Genomic DNA, 23,565 nt, shown 5'->3' with positions numbered 1-23,565 from the left:
GAGCTGTTTGGGTGGCCCTTCCTCTGACTAGGATTGATGAGAAGCAAGTGGCACAGCTTTCTGTTGATCTGAGCAATCATCACAGCTGTTCCCAGAGCAGGAGTGAGGAGCAGTGCCACCAGTGAGAGTGATTTGTTTCTAGTAGCAACATGGGACCTGTCTTCAGGGCTGAGCCAAGCCAGGTGGTTGCTTTGGGCCATGATGGCCTTACCTCAGTGCTGGCTTGATGTCTGCCTTTTGTCTGAGTAGTGTGCTGCAAGTTGCTTCCCATCCAGGAATGTCACTAGCAGAGAAAGTCAAGGGTGTGTTCTTCATGGCAGATCAGTCTGGAGTGTACAGGATGCAACTTTCAGTGGCGTTGTCAAGACTTCCTTTGTGTGGCCAAAGCAGCTGGCAAGGTCAGGCTGCAAAAGAGGGTGAAGGGAAGCAGCCTGATGCTTTGGAAATGCCCCCGCCCCAGGCTGCAGAGACAGCAGTGTGATGCAATGGATCTCTTACAAGGGATCTCTCTCTTGGAATGGATCAGCCCATGCAGTTGTTCAGTAACATCTTTGCTCGCTCCCTCAGCTGGGGCAGGGGAATGTGACAGGTGGCTGTGAGCACCAGGGCTGTGCACATGACCCTTAGTTACCTGTGTTTACGCCAAGGAGTCGAGTCACTGGCCTGTTTTGTGCTAGATGCTTTATGTGTAATTAAGTCAAAAAAAATAAACAGCTCTTTCCTCATGTCCTTGATGGTCCAAGCTAAACAGTGCACAGCACTGCCCTGTGTTATGAAGGTGAAGAATGACGAGCAGTGCGAGGTTTTAATGAAGCCTCTACAGTTTAGCTTCTGTGATGGGGAAGGGAGTGAGTTACTGCAATATGGGTGAGGTTCTACCCTAACTATTTGGCTGTCACTGTAGGCTGATTTTTGCCAAGGGAAGAGGGAGACCAGAAGTTACAGCAAAGCTGTTGACGATGAAAAATCCATGAAGGTACTGAAGTGATTTGTTTGCTGAGGTAGAAGGAGGTTGGTGTGAGATGCTGTGTGCAGAGACCTCCTCCATGTGGTGGTGGAGCCACTGCCACAGATTGGATTGAATTGACCTGGATCAAACAGGCTGCAACAAGCATTAAGGATAACACATAAGGAATGGAGCTGTGTCACAAAGAGCGGAGCAAGGATCTGAGCTGCCAGCAACAGAGGCCCAAGAATCAGCTGCTTGCTTGAAACTGGAAGCACAGAGGGGCTGGAGGATGGCTTGACTTCACTGTCACTCCTAGACAATGCAGCAACACTGCGGGATGTATTTACTGCTTTTTCAGACAGGTTTATATACTGTTTAAAAGTTGGTCCCCAGGAACCAGGAAATTGCCAGTGGATTACTGCAGTGAACAGTGTTCTTGACCCAGCTAGATGCTTCCACGTGCAGGGAGAGGAGCTATGTGGTACATGTGATGTGCCCATGATGTGGCAAATATGCCTGGAAGTGGCAGCTCTGCCTTCTCTCACCTTGAGCCACCTACCCTGAGGTGTGACCTGCTTTGTGCTCCAAGCCAGAGTTGTGGGAGAACAGAGCTCTACTTTTGAGAGTCCCTTTCTATAAGTATTTACATCAGTGGCACCTTGTGAGCCTTAGGACTCCAGTCCATGTGCCTGTGACTATTTTTTTTTGCCCTTCCTCTTGCTGTGCTGTCCTATGTGCTTCCTTTGTTGGCAGGCCAGCCAGGGTTGATCTGCCAGTCCTGACCACAGCAGCCAATTCCTCTTCCCTGTACAGCTGCATCAGTGACCAGAAGAGAAGGCTTTTATAGGGCTGCATGGCTCTGTAGGCAGGTGCAAAAGAACTGACAGCTTCAGTCTCAGATGGCTGCATGAAGTTTAAAGGTCTCTGAGTATCTCCCTTCTGCAGATCCCACTTGGGAAAGAAAAAAAAAAAAAAAGGAAGGCATGCTCTAAGCAGAGGATTTGTGGCAGAAGCTGCCCCTTTTTTCATACCCTGCTTCCAGGTTTTTCCAAGTCCTGTGGCTTCTGACTCTTTAACATCAGGTTTCCAGGTTTGGCTGAAGAGGGACTTACTTGGTGCAGAGATGGAGGCGGGAGGTGGTTGGGATAAATCTCTCTTGCCATAATGAAAAATCCTGTTCAGTCAATGCCTAGAGGAAATTACTCCTCTTAGCAGGACCATCAAAATTGTCACATCTAATGCAAACTTTCACATGTTTTACCATCCTTCTTTTCTGAAATCCAGTAGCAAACTCACCCCTCCTGGTTCTACTGGTCATACCCTGCACAGCCTCAGCTCTTACAGGGACCACAGTCTGGCACAGCACCCTCTGCTCTGTAGCAGGAGACACCTGGGTAAGGTCTTACCAGTGCCTGGCCAGGCTGCATAGTACTTCCAGGGAGAAACCAACAGCACTCCTTCGGCAGTGTCCTGGTGCTGTGCTGCTGGCTCAGATTTGCTTCTCAGCCAGCTGCTGGGGTATTTTTCAGTTTCCTTAGTAGAGGCATCAGTGGTGTGCAGAAATGGACTTTTCTGTTTGTACATTCTGCTCTGGGGCTGTAGCACTTCTTTGCAGACCTACCATGGAGTGTGTGCCAGAGCCACCGTGCAGCAAACAGCAAGTGTTCTTGCAGGTTCACATTCTCACTTTGCTTTACTTCTGCAGGAACTGCAATTACAGCAGTGCTTGAGCAGAGTAGTTTTGCTGTATTTAATGATAAAACACAGGTTCTATGCTATGTGCAGTACATATACTCAGTCTAAACAGGTAGCTTGAGAAACTCAGGACTTTCAAGTGGGCTTGTGCTGAGGCATCACTTCACAAGAGTCCATCATCTTCTGGTCAGTGACTTGAAGCAAATTTTACTAAGTGCAAGGAAACTAATTATTACCATCACAAATTAATTATATGCCCTTGAAGTACAGGCTCAGCACTAATTCAGGGTAGGCATGTCGGTAACTCCATGTTCTAAGTACTTTGAGTTCTCTACCATTTGGCAGCAGAGTTGGGTCCAAGAGGCAGATTTTCCCAGACTGCCTTCTAGTCCAACTGTTTATTGCTCCCAAATGAGTTGCACGACATCTGTCATGGTGCTGTTCCTGGCTTCTGCCCTTGAGAAACAGCTGGGTGGGGAGAGCCCTTCATGATGCCTGCACTGAAACATGCTTTTATTATCCTGATTTCATTATCCCCGAGTGATGCGCTTAGTGCTGTGCACAGCAGCTGCTCCCTGGCCAGGTGAGTCAGCCCTCATGCTTGAAGGGTGCTCTGAAAAACTCTGGCACTTTGTCCAAAGCCTCTTGCTGAAAGAATGACCATTGTTTCAGAAGTCAAACCCGGCCTCCTGGCGGGCAAGGAGAGTAGCACCAGCAACAGGATTTCCATTCCGGTATCCGTCTGGGGCAACTTTGGGGTGCAAGCCACTTGATTCTGTCTGTCCAAGCATTGCAGAAGTGCACAGAAGGTGACTTTCCCAAAGTTAGAGCATTGCTTTGGTTTTTTCCTTCTGTGAGGGGAACACTATGCTGTTGGCTTGCTGGGACTGACCAAGAGCCAAACCCTTGCTGCTCAATGTTACTTGAGCAAGGTAGCAACACCTCTGAAGAAGAGGAGCAGGCTTTAGGCTCTTTTTTGAAAGAGTTGCCTCCTGAGGTGAAAGAAATTAAGCACAGGTGACTCAAAATGTTAAAAACCCAGTAGTTTTATTTCAAAGTATAAATTCCAGGCTTGTCAGACAAAACCCCACTACAGTTAACACAGACACACACTAATCTACAGTACATACAAAAATGGGGAAAGCTGGCAACTGCCCAGTTTAAATTGGACATTAAATCAGTCCTACAGTTTTTCTTTTGTATTTACAAGTCCAGCTGCAAAACAAAACAAGAAATCAGTTTTGGAGTTTCCCAACAAAGGATTTTGCACATTTGACTCCTGATAGCCAATAAATTACTAAAGCTGAACAGGAATGCCTGAACAGCTACTACTCAGCTATCTTATTTACAGCTATACCCTATTTATTTAAGACAGCATTTTAAATATATATATGTGTGTGTATATATATATATACATACATATATATATGTGTATATGTGTATAAAAGAGAAGAAAAGAATGCTCAGCCTGCATAATGACAATGAGAAAGAAAGATGCATTTTTAACTTAAAAGGGATGAAAAGGAAAATTAATTGATTTGCTTTTTCCTACCTATCCTTATTTTTTTCCTTCTCCTCTCAGAAGGTGTTTGGAAGGGAATAGATTGTATGGCAGGGCTGGCTTAGTGTCACTTGATCTCTTCTCCCTCTGATGTTTTCATACAACGCCCACCCCTACCCAAATCAACAAATTAAAAAAATATATATTTAATATATCAAGCTTCTATTTAAAATATCTGCATAGGTATTTTTGACAAAAGGAGAATACTCAAAGAGTTTATAAGAAGGCAGAATCACAGCTTGATTTTGTACAGTGTATGCAATACTCATCCTGGGGAATGGCTGTTTAGGGAGCAGGAACAGACATGACCCATCCCTACATCTAATACAAATTTTAATTTACTGTACATTTGAGACAAACAGCATCAAGGAAGAGCTGAAGTGACTATTTGTTACGCTACAAAATGATGTTCAGATCCTACTACTGAGCTCAGTCGTGGTCCCAGTGAAGACTGAGGGGTTTTGCCTTTGTTTTCAAAGGAAGCAGGGTAAGACCCCTTAATTTTACAGGGAGAATGTCATGGATGTTTCATGCTAAAAACCTTGGGAATAGGTGTCTCAGTGCTTGTGCTCAGTGATCTAACGAGGCCAAGGGCAGCACAAACAAGTGCAAGGAGCAAAGTCTGAGACCAAGTGCTACTCACAGGGAAGTTGCTGGGAGCATGGAAATAATTGCAGGCTGAGAGATCTGCATCCTTGTGTTTTCTGAAGCTGCCACTGCAGACACAGTACAGATGCTGTACCTGCAGTCTGTCCCTTCCTAGGATTTATGTTTTTGTATCCAATAAAGTTTTTTAGACATACAGCAATATAAAGGAGGCCAGTGAAACTGTAACTAGGAGAAATGCAGAACAGCATTTTGCCATCAGCACTCCACAGCAGGGCTCCTCTCCCAAGTAGATGAACTAACGCAACTTACTTTCAACCTGGACATCCAGATGCCCTTGTATCACACAGAGAAAACAACCCAAACCTAAAACACACCAGAAAGTAAATGAGGATGGAAAACACAGCTGTAGCCAGTGCTGTGTTTGCTAAAACATGAGCAAGTTGGTCCAAGGTGGTAACTGCTGGAATATCACATACCCGGAGGCAGCAGCAAAACACAGAGTCAGGAACAACTTTATACCAAGCTATTGAAAGATAGAAAAACTTGCATGAAGTGCAGAGAAGAAACCAAACCCAACACTTCCACTTAAAAGCCATATAGAAATTTTTAGCATATTTAAAAGTGGATTATTGGATGGCTTCAGCGATTGACTCTTTTCATTAATGAAGAGACCACTCTAGAAGCACATTATTAACACACCTGTACTGAATGTTGCCAAATATTTTGGTAATACTTTCAAATAAAGTTTTCTAAATGAAACAAATTGTTTCTGATTGATTGTTGCTTGCAGAAATTTAGTTTCTCAATATCTTTATTCTTTCTGGGAGGTAAAGGATAATAAAATCACCAGCCACTCGACTACATGGGGAAAAGTGCCATGAGGTAAGGAATTAAGCACTACTCCTGTTTGTTAGCAAACTCACTGCAGAGATCTGCTCCACGGTGACAGTGACTTCACAAAAACAGCATCGTTCTCTCTTTGGGCATCAGTGATTTAGGGACCAGCTCCCTTGAAGGTCTCTACACCAAACTGGGCATCTCAAAGTCAAGCCATGCTTTATCACATACTTCATCACCAGTACTTGCTCAAGATATTGAAATCAGACCTTTAACAGCCCTGCTGGGATGAAACAACAGGGAAGTGATCTTTCACCCTGGAGCTGCAATGTCTTTGGTCAACAATGGTGCCTTGCAAAATCCTGCCAAAATAACTGCTGCCACACAGAGCAGAAATGGATCTATTAAGACAGAAGCCAGTTTTTACAATCAGTTCAGTGAAGAACTAAATCTACTAAATAAATAGGAGTTTTCTTTCTCTAATGATGCAGCCCACAAAACCTCCAAATGGAATGACAGACCATCCCTAGTAATACCTCCATTGGAGGAAAGAAAACAATTCTAATGCAGGACTTGCACCCCCTGCCTATCCCAAATGACAAACCTAAGAACAAGGGAGATCTAAATGCAAACTTAAGCTACAGCAAAGCTCATGTATAGTTTGGGCTGGAATCACAACTAAATAAATGGCATAAGTTCAAGGTTGTAGCCTCATGTTTATTTTAACTTTCAAACCATAAAACTTCATAGTACTGATACAGCCAATGGCTCTTTGGTACCACCTCAAAGACACATTAACAAAAAATTGGCAAGGGACTTGATAGCCATCAACTGGAAAAAATTGTTCTAATCTCTACTACAGAACTGTCTTTGTAAGAACCCACATTTAGTCTATTTCCATAGACAGACTAAATACATTATTAAATAATTATTCCTTGATATAAGCAAACAGAACATTTACTTGAACATAGAAAAATTGAAGGTATTTTTGATTATTGGCACCAGAAATACTGGGACAACTGCAGATCAAAGGAAAGGTTATGCATTTTTCATACAGTGTGAACCTTCTCTGATGACACTTGGATTTAGCCAGAATTTTTGCTTGCCCAAATGGACAGAACTGCTATACTTTTAAATGCAATTTTCCATACAGAGAATATCCATTACTCACCTGACAGAAGTGACACTCCCAGCTACATGAAGTAGTGCAGTAAACCACACAGAGGTCTACAGTGCCATTTCTCTCACTGTAAAATTTCTAAAACAGGAACAACTACAGAACCCATAATCTCATAGCGTATTTCATGAGCCCTGTTTGGGGATTTAATCTCTCTGACACTTTTTCAATCTTGCTTCACACTTCCAACATGTTGGTTTTGAGAAAGAGAGCATTGAAATGGAAAAATGCAGTTTTGCTATATGATGAAGTGGATTAAAAAAAAAGAACCTTTCCCCTCTAAACTAAATTGTTTGGTTCTGTTAGGCAGCAGTGCAACTGAAAATTGCCAAAATCAAAACGCTGCATGTACTTTCTTATCCAGGTGTATTACAGTTTTGTTCTGCAAACAGCAAGTTTAACATGTCAGTGATAGTGGGGGAGATGCACCAATTTATTTTCTTATCTCAGAAGCATCATGAAAGCATCTATTAACATTTGCAGTTGCTCTAAAATAGTTTCTAAACTCCCTTGGCTGTGTTTGCTTTCTGCAGAGGCAGGCAGGTGATGGGAGACAGAAGCAGACTGGGAAGCCAACTCCTCCTTTTATACTTACTGAGCATCCACATGAGTGCAAACAGGTAGAAGCTTTCATGGTGCTGCACCACAGGGGTTTCTTCTTTGGCTGAATTGCAGCATACAGCTTTTCCAAAAGAACCAGGAAAGGCTCTGGTGGAAAAGAATGTCTGTATACTCAATATTCTTGACAGGACAAAAACAACTACTCAAGAATTACAGTGAGGAAAGGGTTGAATGATACTGCAGATAAGAACAAATTCACCATCAGCAGATGTTACACTTTCTTGTCTTTACAGAAATAATAATTACTGCAGGCCTGGAAAATGAGAAGCACTGATAAAGACTGGAAGGGTAAAGGGAAAAGTAACTTCAAGCAAACAAAAGAACACCACAAGGTATCCAGCTACATTTTATTTCTGAAATTATTCTTTAAGGCACAAAATAAATCTAAAAAATAGGGCTGGATGTATGAGGGGAGGGGCAGAGAAATTGTCTGAACTAGTGAGGTCTGAATGCAGTCTTTCCAATCCAGTTTCAGATCTGATCTGGTAATGCTCCCACGGCGAGTGCGGGAGGATGGTGAAAAGAGAGGTTGGGGGGTGATTTATTATTTTTTTCCACCACCTCCAAATTTACACACATACTGGGCCAGACTCAAGTTCCCTTCCCTCACCTCAGAGAGCTTATTACAGTTTGTAAGGTAAGACCAGACTGCTCAAGCCTCCAGTACAAAAAGTGAGACCTTGAATCACCCTTCATGTCACAGCCTGTTCACAGAATGGTGGGGGGCAAGAGGCAGATCGTTCTTGCCCTTGTGTTGGTGTCTCAATAGACATGACAGATGTGTATGTTTTGCTTAAGACAAATTGCAATTTACTATTTTGTTTCCACTCTGAAGCAGAATCCCAGGCATTTGGGATGCCCTTGGATAAAGGATAGTAGGTATCTAGGTAGAACACCTGTCATGGAAGGAAAACCAAAATTTTCAAATGGCCCATGACATGAACTATTCAGAAAAAACAGGCTCTTGCTGCAGACTTTATTTTTCTTTTGGTTCTGAACTGATGTAGTGTATCACACAACTCTCTAAAATAATCCTGCAGAGTGGATTTAAAGGTGAATTACATGCATGAGATCAACCCCTCCCAAAACTGGGGTAATTCTTGGTAGCAGGACAGGTTTAACGGGTCCAAAGATCTCTAGTTTAACTGCTCTGGGAAGAGATCACATCTGTGGACTGGGGGTCACAGAAGGGTCCAAAGCGTCCATAGACATCCTTAGCCCGGACTGCAAAGTAGTATTTGCTGCCAGACACGAACTGTGTCAGAGTGCACGCCATGGGCAGCGGCAGGGCCTTCACCTCTCCGATCTTCTTCCACTGTGAGGGCATAGTGGCACTGGGGTCCTCGTGGTAGGCGTACAGGTGGTAACTGTCCACAGTGGCACAGCTCCGGTCCACCTCCATCACGCTCCACGACAGCACAATCCCATTCTGGCTCTGTACCCGGGCCAGCTTCAGCTGTGGCTTTTGAGGTGGAGAAGTGTTGGCAGCTTCAGGGGGCAGACGTGGTGGCTGTGGTGCCTCTGGAAGTGGGGCGGGATGTACAGGGCGTGGTGGCTCCTAAGCAGCATAAGAGCAATAAGGGAAAGGTCAGAGTCTACAGCAATGGAAGGAGGCTTTAATTCATCATTTCCCAGGTAACTGGAAGCAGATGAGCGTGCCATCACCCAGCCATCCCAACTCTCAGTCCTGTGTGTGGAGGCAAGGCAGCAGCAGCAGCAAATGATGAGAAGGGGTGGGACCAAGGATGCCATAAATTCTTAAGTTATTCTCATATAAATCCCTAGTTGTGCAAATGATCACTGCCACAGTAATTTCCCTATATCCTCTTTGCTTCCCAGCCAGGAGATGGACTGAACGCTGTGCCCTTTACCAGGACTGAGCAGGCAGGTTCACAATGACTGAGCCAATCTACGTTTGGGCTGCTGTTCCCACATTACCCAACACACCCCAGGCAGGGCGTTAAGCTGACAACTCATCATCTTTTCCGCAGGCGGGTATTCAGCCACAAAAAGAAGAAAGGGTAATGGTGCCACATAGATTCTATCACCTTAAATTGATCACAAAAGCTCAGCCTCACCTTCCAGAAAATTTTGAAATAAGGGCACAAATGTGTTTTTTCAGCGATATTTCTTTTTTATACTGCAGAAACAGTCCTACATCTCTCATTTATATTAGTTAAGATGAATTTAGGAATGTCGTTACAATGCTTCAAGCCTGGGGTAGTTTTTGGCATCTTAAGTGTTCTGTGTAATATTTGCTTCATTTATTCTCATTATTTATCACTGGGGAGTGCATTAAGTTGATGGTGTCTAGACTGAAAGGATGGTAAGCCACCTTCTTGGCAATATATTTACCATTTCAGGATACCGTAAGTAATGTAACTGCCCAACAGTGAGTGTACAGGCAATGTATTTGAAATGAAATTAAATGAGTCAGAGAAAATTCTCAAATTCTTATCAAAAGGGGTTTTAGGTGATGCAGGAGTAATCACCCTCAACATTGACTAAAAACTCTGAAATTTGGGACCTGGCAACCTTGGGGATTTTGTCTGTACCTTGTTCTACAACCTCAGTTTTGCAAACAGCTGTACTGAAAAACTGGTCATCCAATTCATAGCCAAAGCATGACTAAACATTTTACTGCCAGTTCTTCTATACACTTGACTCCATGAGTCACCTGCAGACAACTCAAGCACTATTTCTCAGTATGTTCTCCTGGTAATTTGGAGAAGGCCAGGGTGAGCTAACAGATTGCACAGCTTGTACTATTCTGGGTGGGAGTTGCTGTAGCTGGCTAGGTGGTGCCCTGCATGAGAACTGGCTGAGAAGTGTCAACAAGGCATTTCACTGTTCTGCAGCTCACACTAAGAGCAGCCTGAGAGTGCCAGTGCAGAGACAAGGCTGTACATTGCCTCAGGTGATCTGAATGCCCCACTCACAGTGTGCGCTTGCGGCGGTCGATGGTGCACCGTGAGCTGAGGAGCTCCAGAGCCCAGAGTCAGCCCGTTGTTCACCACGTACGTTGTCTGAGGCATTCGCACTGTCATACCTGCAAGGAAAACAACAAACACTGTGAGTATTCAGTACTTAAGGCAGCTAAACAGAACATTGGAAGACCAGCTCCTTGGTTCAGCAGCTGGATGAAGCCAAATTTCAGACAGACTCCTCCGGCTGCCAGCGGACTGATGAAGCTCTGCATAACAACAAAATCACCTCCCATCCCCTGAAGCTGTAAAAGTGAGAGAGAGTGAGCGCTTGTGTTTGCAGAGGGGACAGAATGTTTGAGGAGATTGACAGCTGGACTGAAAATCTCACTGAATCAGATCTGAAACTAGTCAGAATTTACCTGTGAGAATATTACAGTGAGGAGAAGTGTGGGAGATACAGGGAGCTTAAGTATGAAAAGAAAAATTACATCATTTTGGGATTCAGAAAGGAGAGAGAAATGCTGCTGCAGCACAATGTTATCCACTCAGAAGGTTGTGCTGTGGATGGCACTGAAAGCAAAAAAAGCGAAGTCACTGTCCAAGAAGCTTGTCCTCCCTCACAGAACATCCCTCATCAGATTCCATGATGGACACTACTCACAGGCATCACCATTTCAGTCGTTCCCAGCAAACTGACCTGCCTGGCACGAATAAATGAGACAGTTTTATAGCCTTGTAACTAACATCCAAAACTCTTGCAAGTTACCAGGTTTTCATTTTATATCACAGCCAATTCTCTTAAGTGACATTGTATCTATTCACTGTTGGAACATGTATGTTCTGTGAACTCAGAGCTTTTGCTCATTGTTATGGGTTGCCCAGGGTGTCCCTCCTTTCTGTCTAGAAATACAAGATTTGGGGCAATCTCTACCACGCCCTAGTTCCACACTTGTGTGTGACTGAAGCATTCTAATACTCCAGAAAACAAGCTCACAGAGCAACGCATTATCGGGAAACCACAGCTATTACATGGCAATTTCTTCTCTCTATAAGCACTCATCAATCTACAGTCCATAGGGGATGAGTGTCAGAAGTCTGTGTGATCTGCAAGTCCAAGGCAGGGAGCTCAGAGTGCTAAATCTTAGTGTTTTTATTATAAAGTGCTAAACACCAGGTAGGTGCCTTACATCTTCTTCCTATTGGAATCTTAAGAAGCTGATGAAGCTGTGCAAACTCCTGTGGGATAAACAGTCACCTGAGCTGGCTAGTTCTCATTTATGAGAATCCAGTAAGATATGCTCGTTTAGTATGAGTGTAGTTCTGTCTCAGGAAATTACAACCGTCTGAACATGGTTAGAAATGCCTTAATAAGATATAAGATACAAACATAGCATCATTTCTGGGTAGGTATACTACTCACTTGAGGCAGAAGTACAAAACTGCAATTTGCAAAACACTTTGTATGGGTTCTCACAGCCAATCTTTCAAAGACAAAGTGCAGCGATCTTACACCAGAAGCATCTGCTACTGGCACTAAAGGCTCTTGCAATGGTAATATAAACCAATACACATCAGTAGCAGCATCACTACCAGGACATCACAAAAGTAGGCTCATACTCAGTGCACTAAAATAGGGAAATTTACCTTGAACACAAAGGTCTTAAAATAACCATACTGTAGAAATTGTGGGGAGCAAAAAAAGGGCAGTTAAAATCCACCACTTTGTAACAAAATATCATTTAAGTTCTTTATTTCTGGCATCTATTACTCACTTCAGAAAATGAGTTTACTGCTAGAAGAAGGTATCAGTTACGCATTTGCAAGTAAAGGGGAACCTTGCCAACATCTCTCCTCAAGGAAACTCAAGCATGTATAAATTTCTGATATATCCAGTGAGAAATTTATTCTCTTCAGGCCTTGAGGCAGGAAGGAAATTTGCTGAGCACAGGACATCAGAGATTGTTAAGAATTACATTAGGATGCCTGATAGAAATGTAACTTTGAGACAGGAAATGAAACAAGATTTTCTACATAAGTATATTTTAAATTTCCACCATAATAAAAAAATGTTCTTTATCTTTCTCAGAACAGTGGCACTTGTCTCATTACCTTCCACTACCTTGTAAAGTATGGGACATGTCAACCACAGATGCTTAATTGGCAGAGCTAGTGCCTGGGATGACTTAAATCCAATTTTTCCTCATTCACATAGCTGCAGGTAGAATTTCTTAGTAGCCTAAGAATTTTCTCAAGTCTATAAGCTGGGGAAAAAAAACCCTAACCTCTCTAACTAGGACCAGTATTGTAAAAAGACCAAACAACAAACCCAAATCAAAAAACTAAATGCCACATCCGTCAGGTGGATCATACCAGCTGTGTCACAGTAAGAAGCACATGGAAGGAATCATCCCCTACCTCCAGTCTGTGGCGTGACTGGCCTTAAGCCTGGGCTGGTCATGACCGCTCCTCTTACAGGAGTCTGAGCTGGTGGTGCAGGAATAGTGGTATAGACCACCTGATGCTTAGAAGGGGTTCTTGGGATAGGAAGCTTGGGAACAGCTGGAGCCATGGGCTGATGAGTTACATTCACTGTTGTCGAAGCTGAAAAAGACAGAGCACACCATAAACCTGAGTTCCATGTCAAAGCCATATGCCCGTTCCAGAGTACACATCTCCTCTGGAAAACTGACTCATCTGAGCCATATAAAATAAACACTGTCTCTGTCTGCTTTGGGTAATGCAAGAAAAGTGAAAACAGCCTAAACAGTATTTTCACCTGAAATAATGAAGTCTATATATATATATACAGCTTCCTAACTGGAAAGATAAAGATAGTATCTCCCCACTCCCTGCAAAGGTCCTGCATATAAGGACAGTGGGAGAATATAAAATCCATCAAAGAGTCTGCAGAACACAGCAGTCATAAGATAATTCCAGTGCCAACTAATCTTCAACAATCAGATACAGAAAAAGAATAAAAGAAAGGAAAAAAGAGGATCTACGTTTCTTTAGAAAGGGGAAAACATAATCACAGCACAAAGTAGTATCTAAGTAGGGATAGAACTTCAGTGTCAGCCTTGCCATTCCCTCTGCCAGAAGAATTAACTGCCAAGTGCATAGGGACAGATGTAGGAGTGATGCTGATAATGTTTTTCCCCCCATTACTTAAAGAAGGTACAGGTTTCTTCTCCTTCAGTTTTACCAACAACAGTATATTTAATAATTTCCATGACCATCCTTAGCATGATTTCTTCCTCTCCATGGAATTAAATTGATCCTGAATTCTTTCCAAATCAATAGTACTATCCTTCCCCTTTATCAGTTTAAAAGAAAAAAATGTTATGGGAAACTGACTAGAATGAAAGATTATGAAGTGACTCCAACATTCTGAATATTCACTTAAAAAGATTAGCACAATGTAGAACACACAGCAGTCTAATTCAAGAAGAAAAGCAGCCACTGCACTCACACAGTGATGTCAAATGAAATTACCTGTGGGTAATACATGTATGGTGGTCTGTGAAGGGCCACTTGTTGGCACACCTGGCTGCTGTACAGGGCTTGGCTGCAAAGGTGGCAATGGCTGCAGGGGTCGAGTCAAGGGCTGGGTGGGTATGCTCAGTCCTGTCACAGGTACCTGGCTCTGGTTCTGCTTCTGCTTCTTGCCATCTGCTTTAAAATAAATGGAACTTATAGACAATAGCAAACAGAAATTTTCATTTCTGAATCACCGTTTGAAACAACACAGAGTTTTAAAACCCTTTTGTCCCTCTCCCATTTACAGACTGGTGAGGATATTCAAAGCATGACATTTCTGTAACCTTTTTGTTTATGCAGACATATCTGAAGAAAACTCATTCAATTCTCCTCACCTTCACCACCGCACTCTCTCCCCTGCCCAGACACACTCCACAATGTTTTATTCTATCATCATGAAGTCTGCATATTTCAGTGCAATTTGGAAACCTGAATTCAATGGAACACTATGCCAAAGTCTTTAAAGTTTCTATTAAAAAAAAAATCCTAAAACCTTTAAAAGGCCTAAACACTGCAGTACTCAATTAAATCTAGTTCCCTAAAGAAGTCTTGCCTACTTTTGATGTTTCCCTTTGTTCAATCTGTCAGTCCTGTTGCTGCTATTTTGAATTTTCATATTTACTTAAAAAAGGTGAAATCACTTTATTATTTATAGAAAACTTTAAAAAGAAAATTTGTTTTATCACACTGACACCCTCCTCATCATGACTTACTGACTTGTGATACTGACAAATACTGCCTGTGTCTGTAGTTTACCACAGCAATACTTCTTCCTGCTTTAGTTTGTTTGTGACTACATAAAATATTCATCAGAGTGCAAGTCTGTATCTAATTAAGACTTGGCCCAAGTTGAATAAAGAAGAATTGAGAAGCTTTCATCTGGATAGTTCAGTTACATTCAATTAGTAATGGGAAGAGGAGGCACCACTGAAGAGCTAAAACACACAAGATAGAAGAGTAGATTTTAAGGGCACTCACTCAGAAGGATTCTTCCCTAATAAAATTGTACATGCATCAGCCACTAATTTATTAAAAGAACATAGAATATAAAGAATATATAAATACTCATTTTACTCTTGAGAAAATATAACAATATAGTGAGGATCACATAAAAAATGTTCAATTAAGTATACCAACTAGATTTCAAAGCATTAAGAACAGGGCTAATGCCACCATAGCTCAAAATATTAGCAGTTTGAGATTATTTTGATGGTCTCACTGAGCTGTGTTTAACACTAGCTACACTACAGCTTGAAGTAGCAGTACCCTTCACAAACTGCTGCATGATTCTATGAGACACAATTACAGAATCATCAAGGTTGGAAGAGACCTTCAAGATCATCTAGTCCAGCCATCAACCCAGCACCAGCATAATCATGCCCAGACCATATCCCCAAAATTCAAGACCTCAAAAATAAAACACAGTATGAATTGCAGCCCATATTGTCTTTCTGTAGACTCAACAGCCAAGCTACTTCAGTGAAGCCGTTTGATGAAAATATAATGTTCTTTTCTTTATTTGAATTCTCTAAAAGGAGCAGTGAAGGGATGCTCATTTTGAAAACAAAAGGTGAGATGCTTCCTGCACTTCTATCAACTAACAGGCCCTGTGATTGGTTCAAGCTTCTTTTGTTTTCCACAAGTATGAGAACTTTCACAGTTCCAGTAAACTACTTGACTCTGAAGGGATTCCTACAGAGATGCATACATCTGTTTACTTCAAGTATTTACAGACTGATGCACAGCTCAACTACCACTGAATAATTCCAGTGATGTGAATGCACTCTTAGTCATGACTTAGAAGGTGCACTTACAATCCAACAAGCAAAAACCTTTAAAGAATACTACTGTAAATGTGCTTCAAGGAAAGAGGACAGTCTAGACAAATGTGAGGGCTTTTCCAGTTTTGCTTTTGTTTTGAATTTCACACAGAGCAATTTCATTTACCCTTGACAAATCAAGAAGAGCCCTGCTGACATTCCAGTGACTGGAAACTAGGTCAGCATTGCACCAGCCACTGGAAATGATGACAGATAACCAGCTAGACTTCATTAAATAAATGGACACAAATGGCAAAGGCTATTGAAGTAAAAAAACCAGCAAGGAAGACTGGGTACATAGTAAGCAGGTTAGAAGTAATCATGCAACAGTTGCAATGTTAAATAAACACAGCGTCATATTCACAACAAATGTGGACCTAGAGGAGACAGAAAAATATGATTTATGGAAATGAGCATAAAATGGAAATTTTTACTACTGGAGGTGTAAGCAAAACTCCTAATCTAAAACAAAAATGGAAAAGAAGAGGGGCTAATTTCCATGCCAGAAACAGCCTACAACACTGCAGTTATAGCACAAAGGAGTTTTGAAGAGTGTACTAGTTCATAACTGGTATAGTTGGATTATAGAACAGCAAACATGCCACAGGCATGTTCAAGAATAAGAAAAAAATTATCCAGTGAACTACAGATTTGTTAACCAGATAAAACACCTTATAAAATAGAAAACTGATTATGTATTTCATAATTTTTCCTACAAAATAAAAAGCAGAACACAGCTGTTGTTAAGAGTACATTTATGTATGTTTCTTAGACTACAGACCCACTTTAGACTAAATCTATTAATTGTTTTAATATTCATACAGAATAACTTAATGCAGTGTGCGACACAAGTATTTTATAAAAAGGACAGCAAGGTCCAAAGTGCAAGTATTGCAAGATATTTGCAGACAGAAAAGTATCTAGATTACTCTTAACATGGTTTCTCAAAAATTACACAATTTTCATTAATTCTTGCACACATCAGAAGATGTTAGTAGATATTAGTAGATATTAGGATTTAAATAAGCAGAATTAGATTTACTTTTTGTGTGGGTGACAGTGCTTTAAAGAAAATAATCAGGATCTAAGTGTTCCTAAGAACACTATGTAAGTGTTGCTCTTCTATTTGAATTAGTGTTGAACTGATATTCTTGCAGGAAACACCATAATGCTGAAGGTTGTATAAATCTAGAATAAAATAAAACTTGCTCCGCATTTGCTGTAAACAGAGTGCAGTGGAAAAAATATTTGGCCACAGGTATATAGATGCTTATGATTATGCAAAAGCTGTTACAAGTGTACTCTTCCTCTGTTTAACCTTGAAGTTGTTATCAGAACATATTCCTGAGAAACTTGCTCAAAAATCCTAATGCTGTGTTCTCACTGCATGGTGAAATTCAAGCTTTTATTAGGGTTTTGGTTCCTATGTTTCTACAGCTTATATAAAAAAACCACTGACTTCTCACACAAATTCTAAAGATGAACTCATCTGCATTGGCTTCAGACTATCAGCTTCTGCTTTGCAGTGAAGAGACACAGAGGAGCTAACCTAGTATGAAAGTACCCCACTAACCTTCCAACTAAGGGGAAAGAATCTCACAATATCCCACTAGAGAAATTTTTAAGATACTAGCTCAAGCCCCAACAAAGAAACTGGGGAAGAATTAAGCTGTAATGAGGCTACAACTCTGTAGCACTCCTACCTAGAGAAGCAATCTTACAGTTGTATGTGCAACTGTGGTGTCGATCTTCTATGGCAATTGTGAGGTGAACATCTACTTAATGCAATTAGGAAGGAAAAAAACTCTGTGGAAAATGTTACTTTGAGAAACTTTTAAATAGAAAACGATTAGCTGAAGTACATCACAATACTGTGACATGCTACTTTAAAACATACCAGAGATCCATTTTGATCTATCTGCTGGGTGTCTTTTACAGAATATTAAACAGGACTGGGGAGCTTAACCTTACCTGACAGCCTTGCACAGTCCCAAAGCAACCACCTCTTTTATCTTTTCTGAGAACTAACCCTCAGAAGAGATGACAGTGATAAAGACTTGATTGTGTCAGCTATTCTGCCACTCAGCTCATCAGTTCAAAATCCTGGCTGATAAGGACCTCTACTGGCTGTGTAGTCCGATTTCTTGTTGAAGTTGGACTGTCAATAACAACTTATTCAAATGATTTGCGGTTTTGCCCTGCTGAATCTCAGAAACATTCAAGAGGGGAGTTTCTACCATCCCTCTGTGCAGCACTATGGTGACTTATTTCCTCCTGAAGCTGAACTTGAACTTCCTGAACTTGTAGTTCATGGCCACTGCCCCTTAATGTATCATCTGGCACTGCTGAGAAGAGTTGTGCTCTGTCATTTTTGTAAGTATCCTCCAAGTAGCTGTAGGCTGCTAGTACCTCATCTCTTTCTTTGCTCTTAGCCAAACATGCCCTGGTCTGTTATCTCTTCCCACAGGTTGTGCACTCCAGGCCATCACCATCCTGACACCATGAGTGAGGCCCTCTCCAGTGCTACCACAATTCTTCTGAGTTTGAAGAAGATGGAGCCAAAACTAGACACCATATTTCAGCTGCGGTTCCACCAGTGTCAGCCTGGGGGAATTCTTAAATTGAAATGAGAACACACTGTTGGCTCATACTCAATTCACTGTGCACCACATATCCTCTACTGATAAGAGAGCCAGACAGCTATCTGAATTGCATCATGCTTTCCTAATACTTGCATACCTCACACTCCCCTTTTGGTGATAACATCATGTGGAACTATTCAAGGCCAGGCTGGATGGGGCTTTGAGCAACATGGTCTAGTGGGAGGTGTCCCTGCCCACGGCAGGGGGGGTTGGAAGGAGATCATCTTAAAGATCCTTTCCAACCCAAACCATTCTATAACTCTACAATTTCTTCCTCACTGGAAGAAATGCTACCACGTGCCAATATGATTTTCTACATTTGTGTAATACAAATACAAAGCAAGTCAAGCTATTAAGAATGTTTGTGTAGAACTTGAATGCACTAGCTAGAGAAACAACTATCACGGCTGTCCAGAGGAATCAAACTTCTTGGTGGGTGGATTTTAGAATGCAGCATAGGGACATGCATTTAGAGACCAGACAGACAGAAAATTTTATCTCCAGTAGTAGAAATATGTTTCTTTCCAACGAAAATGGCAGCACAATACCTGGTCTTAAGTAGAGACTCATTACTTCTCTGAAGTACTTCATTCTTCACTAATCCTGTGCTAACTATAATTAGATTGGCCTACATTTACACAAGACTTATATAAAAAGAAATGTGGTTTTTTACAAGATGAAGTGCATCCAAACTGCCAAAGTATACAAGAGCACGACTATATTTACTCTGCTCTTGGCATACAGTCCTAAAGCAAACAACAGCTTGCATTTGGTCTTTAAACTCTTGCACACAAAGTGTTAGTTAAACAAAAGATTAGAAGCTGTAATACTCTAATGCCTAAGTATTAGCTGTAGAATTAAAAGGGCTTTAATTATAATCAGTAAACAGAAAAAATAAATACATCTAGAAGAGCTTTCTAAAATATCAAGAACTCAAATATCTCAAACTACTCCCCAAGCCTGAGGTATTTTAACACAGATACTGATAATACTTAAATTAAAGGAACAGTAAAAATCTTAAAAGACTGTAAGCAAAAGTCCTTTTATTTAACATCTAAGAGAATTTTTAAACAAGAGTCCTATTTAACTGAAACACCAAGGAAAAAAATACACTAAGCAGAAACAGAAGTTTATTCCTTTCTGTCATTCACAGGATGAAATAACACTTGTAGCTCAATTATCCCTGCAGCTAACAAAGTATTTTTCACGTACCTTGAGAAGCGCTGTCATCCTCTTCATCCAGTGTAAGGTCAATGACACCTCCTGATTCACTTCCTGTGAACTTCCCGCTCTGAAAGACAAAACTCCTTCGTTTTGCAAAAGCAAATCCAGGGAGCACAGGTGGAAAAGGGACACATATTAAACATTCAGGAGAGGTCTCACATACTTATTAGAAAGGAACTGATTAAATGAGAGCAAGAGAAGGTAATTTCAGACGAATATCCCAGGACGTGAAAAATGGGCGATAACCAAACGACTGTATTGCAGTAACAAGTATTAAAGTATTTTCAGCTTTGGAAGGAGTAAAAACCCTGATGATTAGTAGCATATTGCTGTTTTACAACTCAATGCATAACAATTTGCCGTTATATAGTATATTTCAACTATGACTCCTAACATTTTAATCCAGTTGTAATCTGCGCTCTCCTCTGTAGTGGTGTAAGTTTCTGACAGAGCAGTCATGAGGACAATATATTTACTTATTTTGAGACAGCTTGGCCTGTGTACTTAAAAGACACTGACTTCACATTAAGAAAAAGGGAAAGCTTTTGTAAACATACAAGCTGGAACTTTTATGCTTACAAAACATATCAAAAGCCATCAGAAAACTCCAATTGTATCCAGTAATTTCATTACTGTATTCTCACCCATTATGACAAATTTTAGCATTCTATTATTCTACATACAAATCTATTTTTAACCATCCCTTTAGAGAGCATAAAGGGATCTTCCAAGCTATTGCAGAGGTTAAATGTTTTAACAAAAAGCCCTAGGAGACCACCAAACAACATTTATCTTCTAGATCAACTGCTGTCCCTTGGCTGGTCAGACTGTGGGGATTATCAACATTTTCCCTTAGGTGATGAAAATAATATGGGGGAGGTCTTACGTATTTCTGTGGTTTTAAATATACTTTCTAGAAAAAAATCGTGATTATATCAGTTTCTACTTCCTTAAACTTGCTACAAAAATTAGTTGTGGTTTCTTCTTCTTCTTCTTGTTTTGTGGAAGAGATTATCACTTATTGTTGGACTGAACTGCTACTGATTTATGAATTAGAGTCAACAAGTTTCCTTAACACAAAGAGTTACAAAAACACCATAATTATCAAAAATCTCTGAGCAATTAACATGGAAAAAAGCGTAAGTTATCAGACCCACGTGGTCTGTACTAATGCTGACATGGTACACCCTAGGAATATCAGAGATTTTTCTGTGCAGTCAGATGGTGACAGATGCACAAAGCCTAAGCACTGAGATTATCTGCTCTGTGACCTTTCATTTGGGCAAAACGAAGCCTTTAAGGAAGTCTGAAAGGCAATTCTTACACAGGCAAGGCTCTGAGGAGAAGCAAAAAGAGGTATTGTACGATTGGTAAATGCAAGCAGAAGCTGCCTGAATTATCACTCACAATCTGGAGTGCCTGGCATGACAGTTCTCTTTACTAGGCATTATTACAACCTGGTTTCTTCTTGCCTTAAGTTCTGATGCTGCCACTGATGAAATGCTGCTAATAAAATACAATACAAGATTTGAGTAAGAAATATCTAACTACTTATGTTCACAGGTGATAGAACAGATCTCTACAGGGACTCATCTTTCCTATACACAGAGAAACGTATTTCAGAATTATTAACCATGGAATTCTTCTGTTGAGTGATTGCTATTTAAAATACTTTCTAGCTACAGGTTTCTTAGTATGATGAGCTGATTTAACCACTTGAAGCTTAAGAAAAAGGCACATTAAAATAATCAATGATAAACTGATTAGCATAAAGTCAAGAGGCATTTCATTCCAACTTGATGATCTTCCCAGCCAACAATGTGTATTTTGAACCATGGCTCTCTCTGCCAGGAGAAAGCAGATTGAAAATTGGAGAGGGAGATCTATAAGGAACTGGAGAAAGAAAAAAAAAAAACCTAACACCAAGCTATTAATTTCTTACCACTAAAAAATACATTAGAAGCAATTTCCTTTCAATTCTTCCTCTGCAAGGGAATCAAAATCCTTAGAAAAATACTCTGTATGACAGCTAACTGTTTTGAAGCCCTACTTGACTGTGCCACTTGAGAAAGTTCTCTGAATTTCAATGTCAGCAAGTGTCATGGCACGCATTTCTTTATTTTGGTGTGTCTGGAAGGCCAAATCTTGAGTTAGTTAAACAGGCAACTATTAAATCAGCTCAGCCAACAAGGTCTCATACATGCAATTCTCAGGAAGAAAGACCTCTTAGCCAACCACACTATTCAAGGCTTTTTACTAAATTAGCCTGGATAGCAACCTCCTCAACAGGAGCTATCCAGAAGTAGTTAGGCTCTTCCTGCAGCCCATCCTAGGAGCTGCAGATCTGCAGGGAAGCCTTTGAGCAGAGCTCTGTGGTACACCCCCAGTCCTGGTTCTGGGACACACATTCCAGCTACTCCAAGCAGATGCTGTACTCAATATGCAGCACACCATGAAGTCCTGTATCCACAGCCTCCCCAACTAGATAGATTCCCCTACTTCACCAACCGTGCATTTCCCTCAAATGGAATTCAGGGGTATAGGAAAATCTTAAGGAAATTTGAAAAAACAAAAAAGCTGACCATTGTGTTTTCTACCTAGGGGAGCATGGTATAGGCAGGGTATCCCCACACAAAACAGGCTGCTCATTATGCCTGTCATAACAGTCAGGATTTTGACTATTTGCAGCATTCACCTACACTCAAAAGGAGAAGTATCCATTTCTATATTTTGTAGTGTTGGCACACACAGTTTTCAGATACTTGTAGATATCTCAAATTCAGGAATGAAAAGGAAATTCAGAAAGAACTGGCAATCAGGTGTTAGAAGATTGGTTCACACTACTTTCCCATGGTAAAATTAAGCATCTCCATGATCTAAGAGAGCAACTTTATCACCTTATCCCAGATGTTTTTGCAGTACTGACACCACAAGAATGGTTAAGACCTACAAATTTAACCACATGGCATCATGTTTCTGAAATGCACATAATAAGGAGTTTTCAGAAAACCCTGTGCTGAACCAAACAAGAAAATAAAACAACCCCTTTTTAGTATCGTGACTATTTTACCCAGAAATTCTCTCAGGGAAATTTTTGTAGTACAAGGACTTGTGAAGACTCTAGTTTGCAACAGCACTACGTTTGAGGAAAGACTACAGAGAAACAACTGCTCTTTTCTTCCTTAAAAAGGAGGGAATGGGATTCTTTGGAGAAGACTGCCATGTTACACATTAGAAATGGAGATTCAGATGTGCTGCTCTGAGCAAAATTAGAACCCAACTTCAGAACACTTGCAGCCCTGATGAGTAAAGGGGGAGCCTGGCATTGGACTTTCAGTCATGTACGAACAACACTTCCATTTGTGTCAAAAACAGAAACAAGAGAACAAGGTCTTTCAGCTCCTAGTATTAGATTTCAGCAAGCATTTGGGTAGACACTGGTAAAGCAGAAAAGTGTAGTCAAAGCATTCTGGTTCGCTATCACTTTTTAGCTATCTCCAAACACAGGAAGCCAACAACATGAAACTGCTTCAGCTGATCTCTGCAGAAGAACAAGATGATGCCATCTTAACACCTTTCTATCAGTGCAGCCACATTAGTAAAATATTTAAAACCATTAACAAGACCCCCAAACGTATGCCTGATGTTTTAGTTCACATATTGCCTAGCAAGTCTTAGTAACAAAGGATTCACACACCTTAGAATACAAATAAGCTGAAACAGAAACAAAACAATCACAGCAATATAAAGTGATCTGTGTATATTTAAAATGTCACACTTACAAATAACAAACACAAAACCAAACAAACCCAACAAAAGCACACAAAATCACAACCCCCTAAGCCAACCTGTCATCATTTGTCATAACCAGAGCACCTGTCTCCGTACCAAAGAGAAGCTGCACTTAAAACTGATTGTTTACAACAGCATCTGGGCAATTTCAAGTAATCTAGCAGAAAAAGGTTT

The 23,565-nt window shown here is 40.9% G+C and overlaps 1 protein-coding gene across 2 annotated transcripts in view; it reads right to left on the bottom strand.

The window, feature by feature from the left end:
- Positions 1-3,674: 3,674 nt before the first annotated feature.
- The window catches only part of ATF7IP (activating transcription factor 7 interacting protein), an 87,447-nt gene continuing 67,556 nt past the window's right edge, over positions 3,675-23,565 (bottom strand). The window contains exons 10-14 of one of the 2 annotated variants that reach the window (XM_069002043.1): positions 19,588-19,666; positions 13,869-14,048; positions 12,792-12,977; positions 10,389-10,498; positions 3,675-9,007 (exon numbers count right to left, since the gene is read on the bottom strand). In XM_069002043.1, coding sequence (XP_068858144.1) covers positions 8,591-9,007; positions 10,389-10,498; positions 12,792-12,977; positions 13,869-14,048; positions 19,588-19,666 — 972 coding nt within the window. In that variant the 3' untranslated portion in view covers positions 3,675-8,590. The remainder of the gene's footprint in view (positions 9,008-10,388; positions 10,499-12,791; positions 12,978-13,868; positions 14,049-19,587; positions 19,667-23,565) is intronic. The other variant, XM_069002050.1, reaches the window with a different exon arrangement.

The sequence above is a fragment of the Aphelocoma coerulescens genome, chromosome 1A (assembly GCF_041296385.1).
Source record: "Aphelocoma coerulescens isolate FSJ_1873_10779 chromosome 1A, UR_Acoe_1.0, whole genome shotgun sequence".
In the NCBI taxonomy this organism is placed as follows: Eukaryota; Metazoa; Chordata; class Aves; order Passeriformes; family Corvidae; genus Aphelocoma; species Aphelocoma coerulescens.
This window is presented reverse-complemented; position numbering and strand designations above follow the sequence as displayed.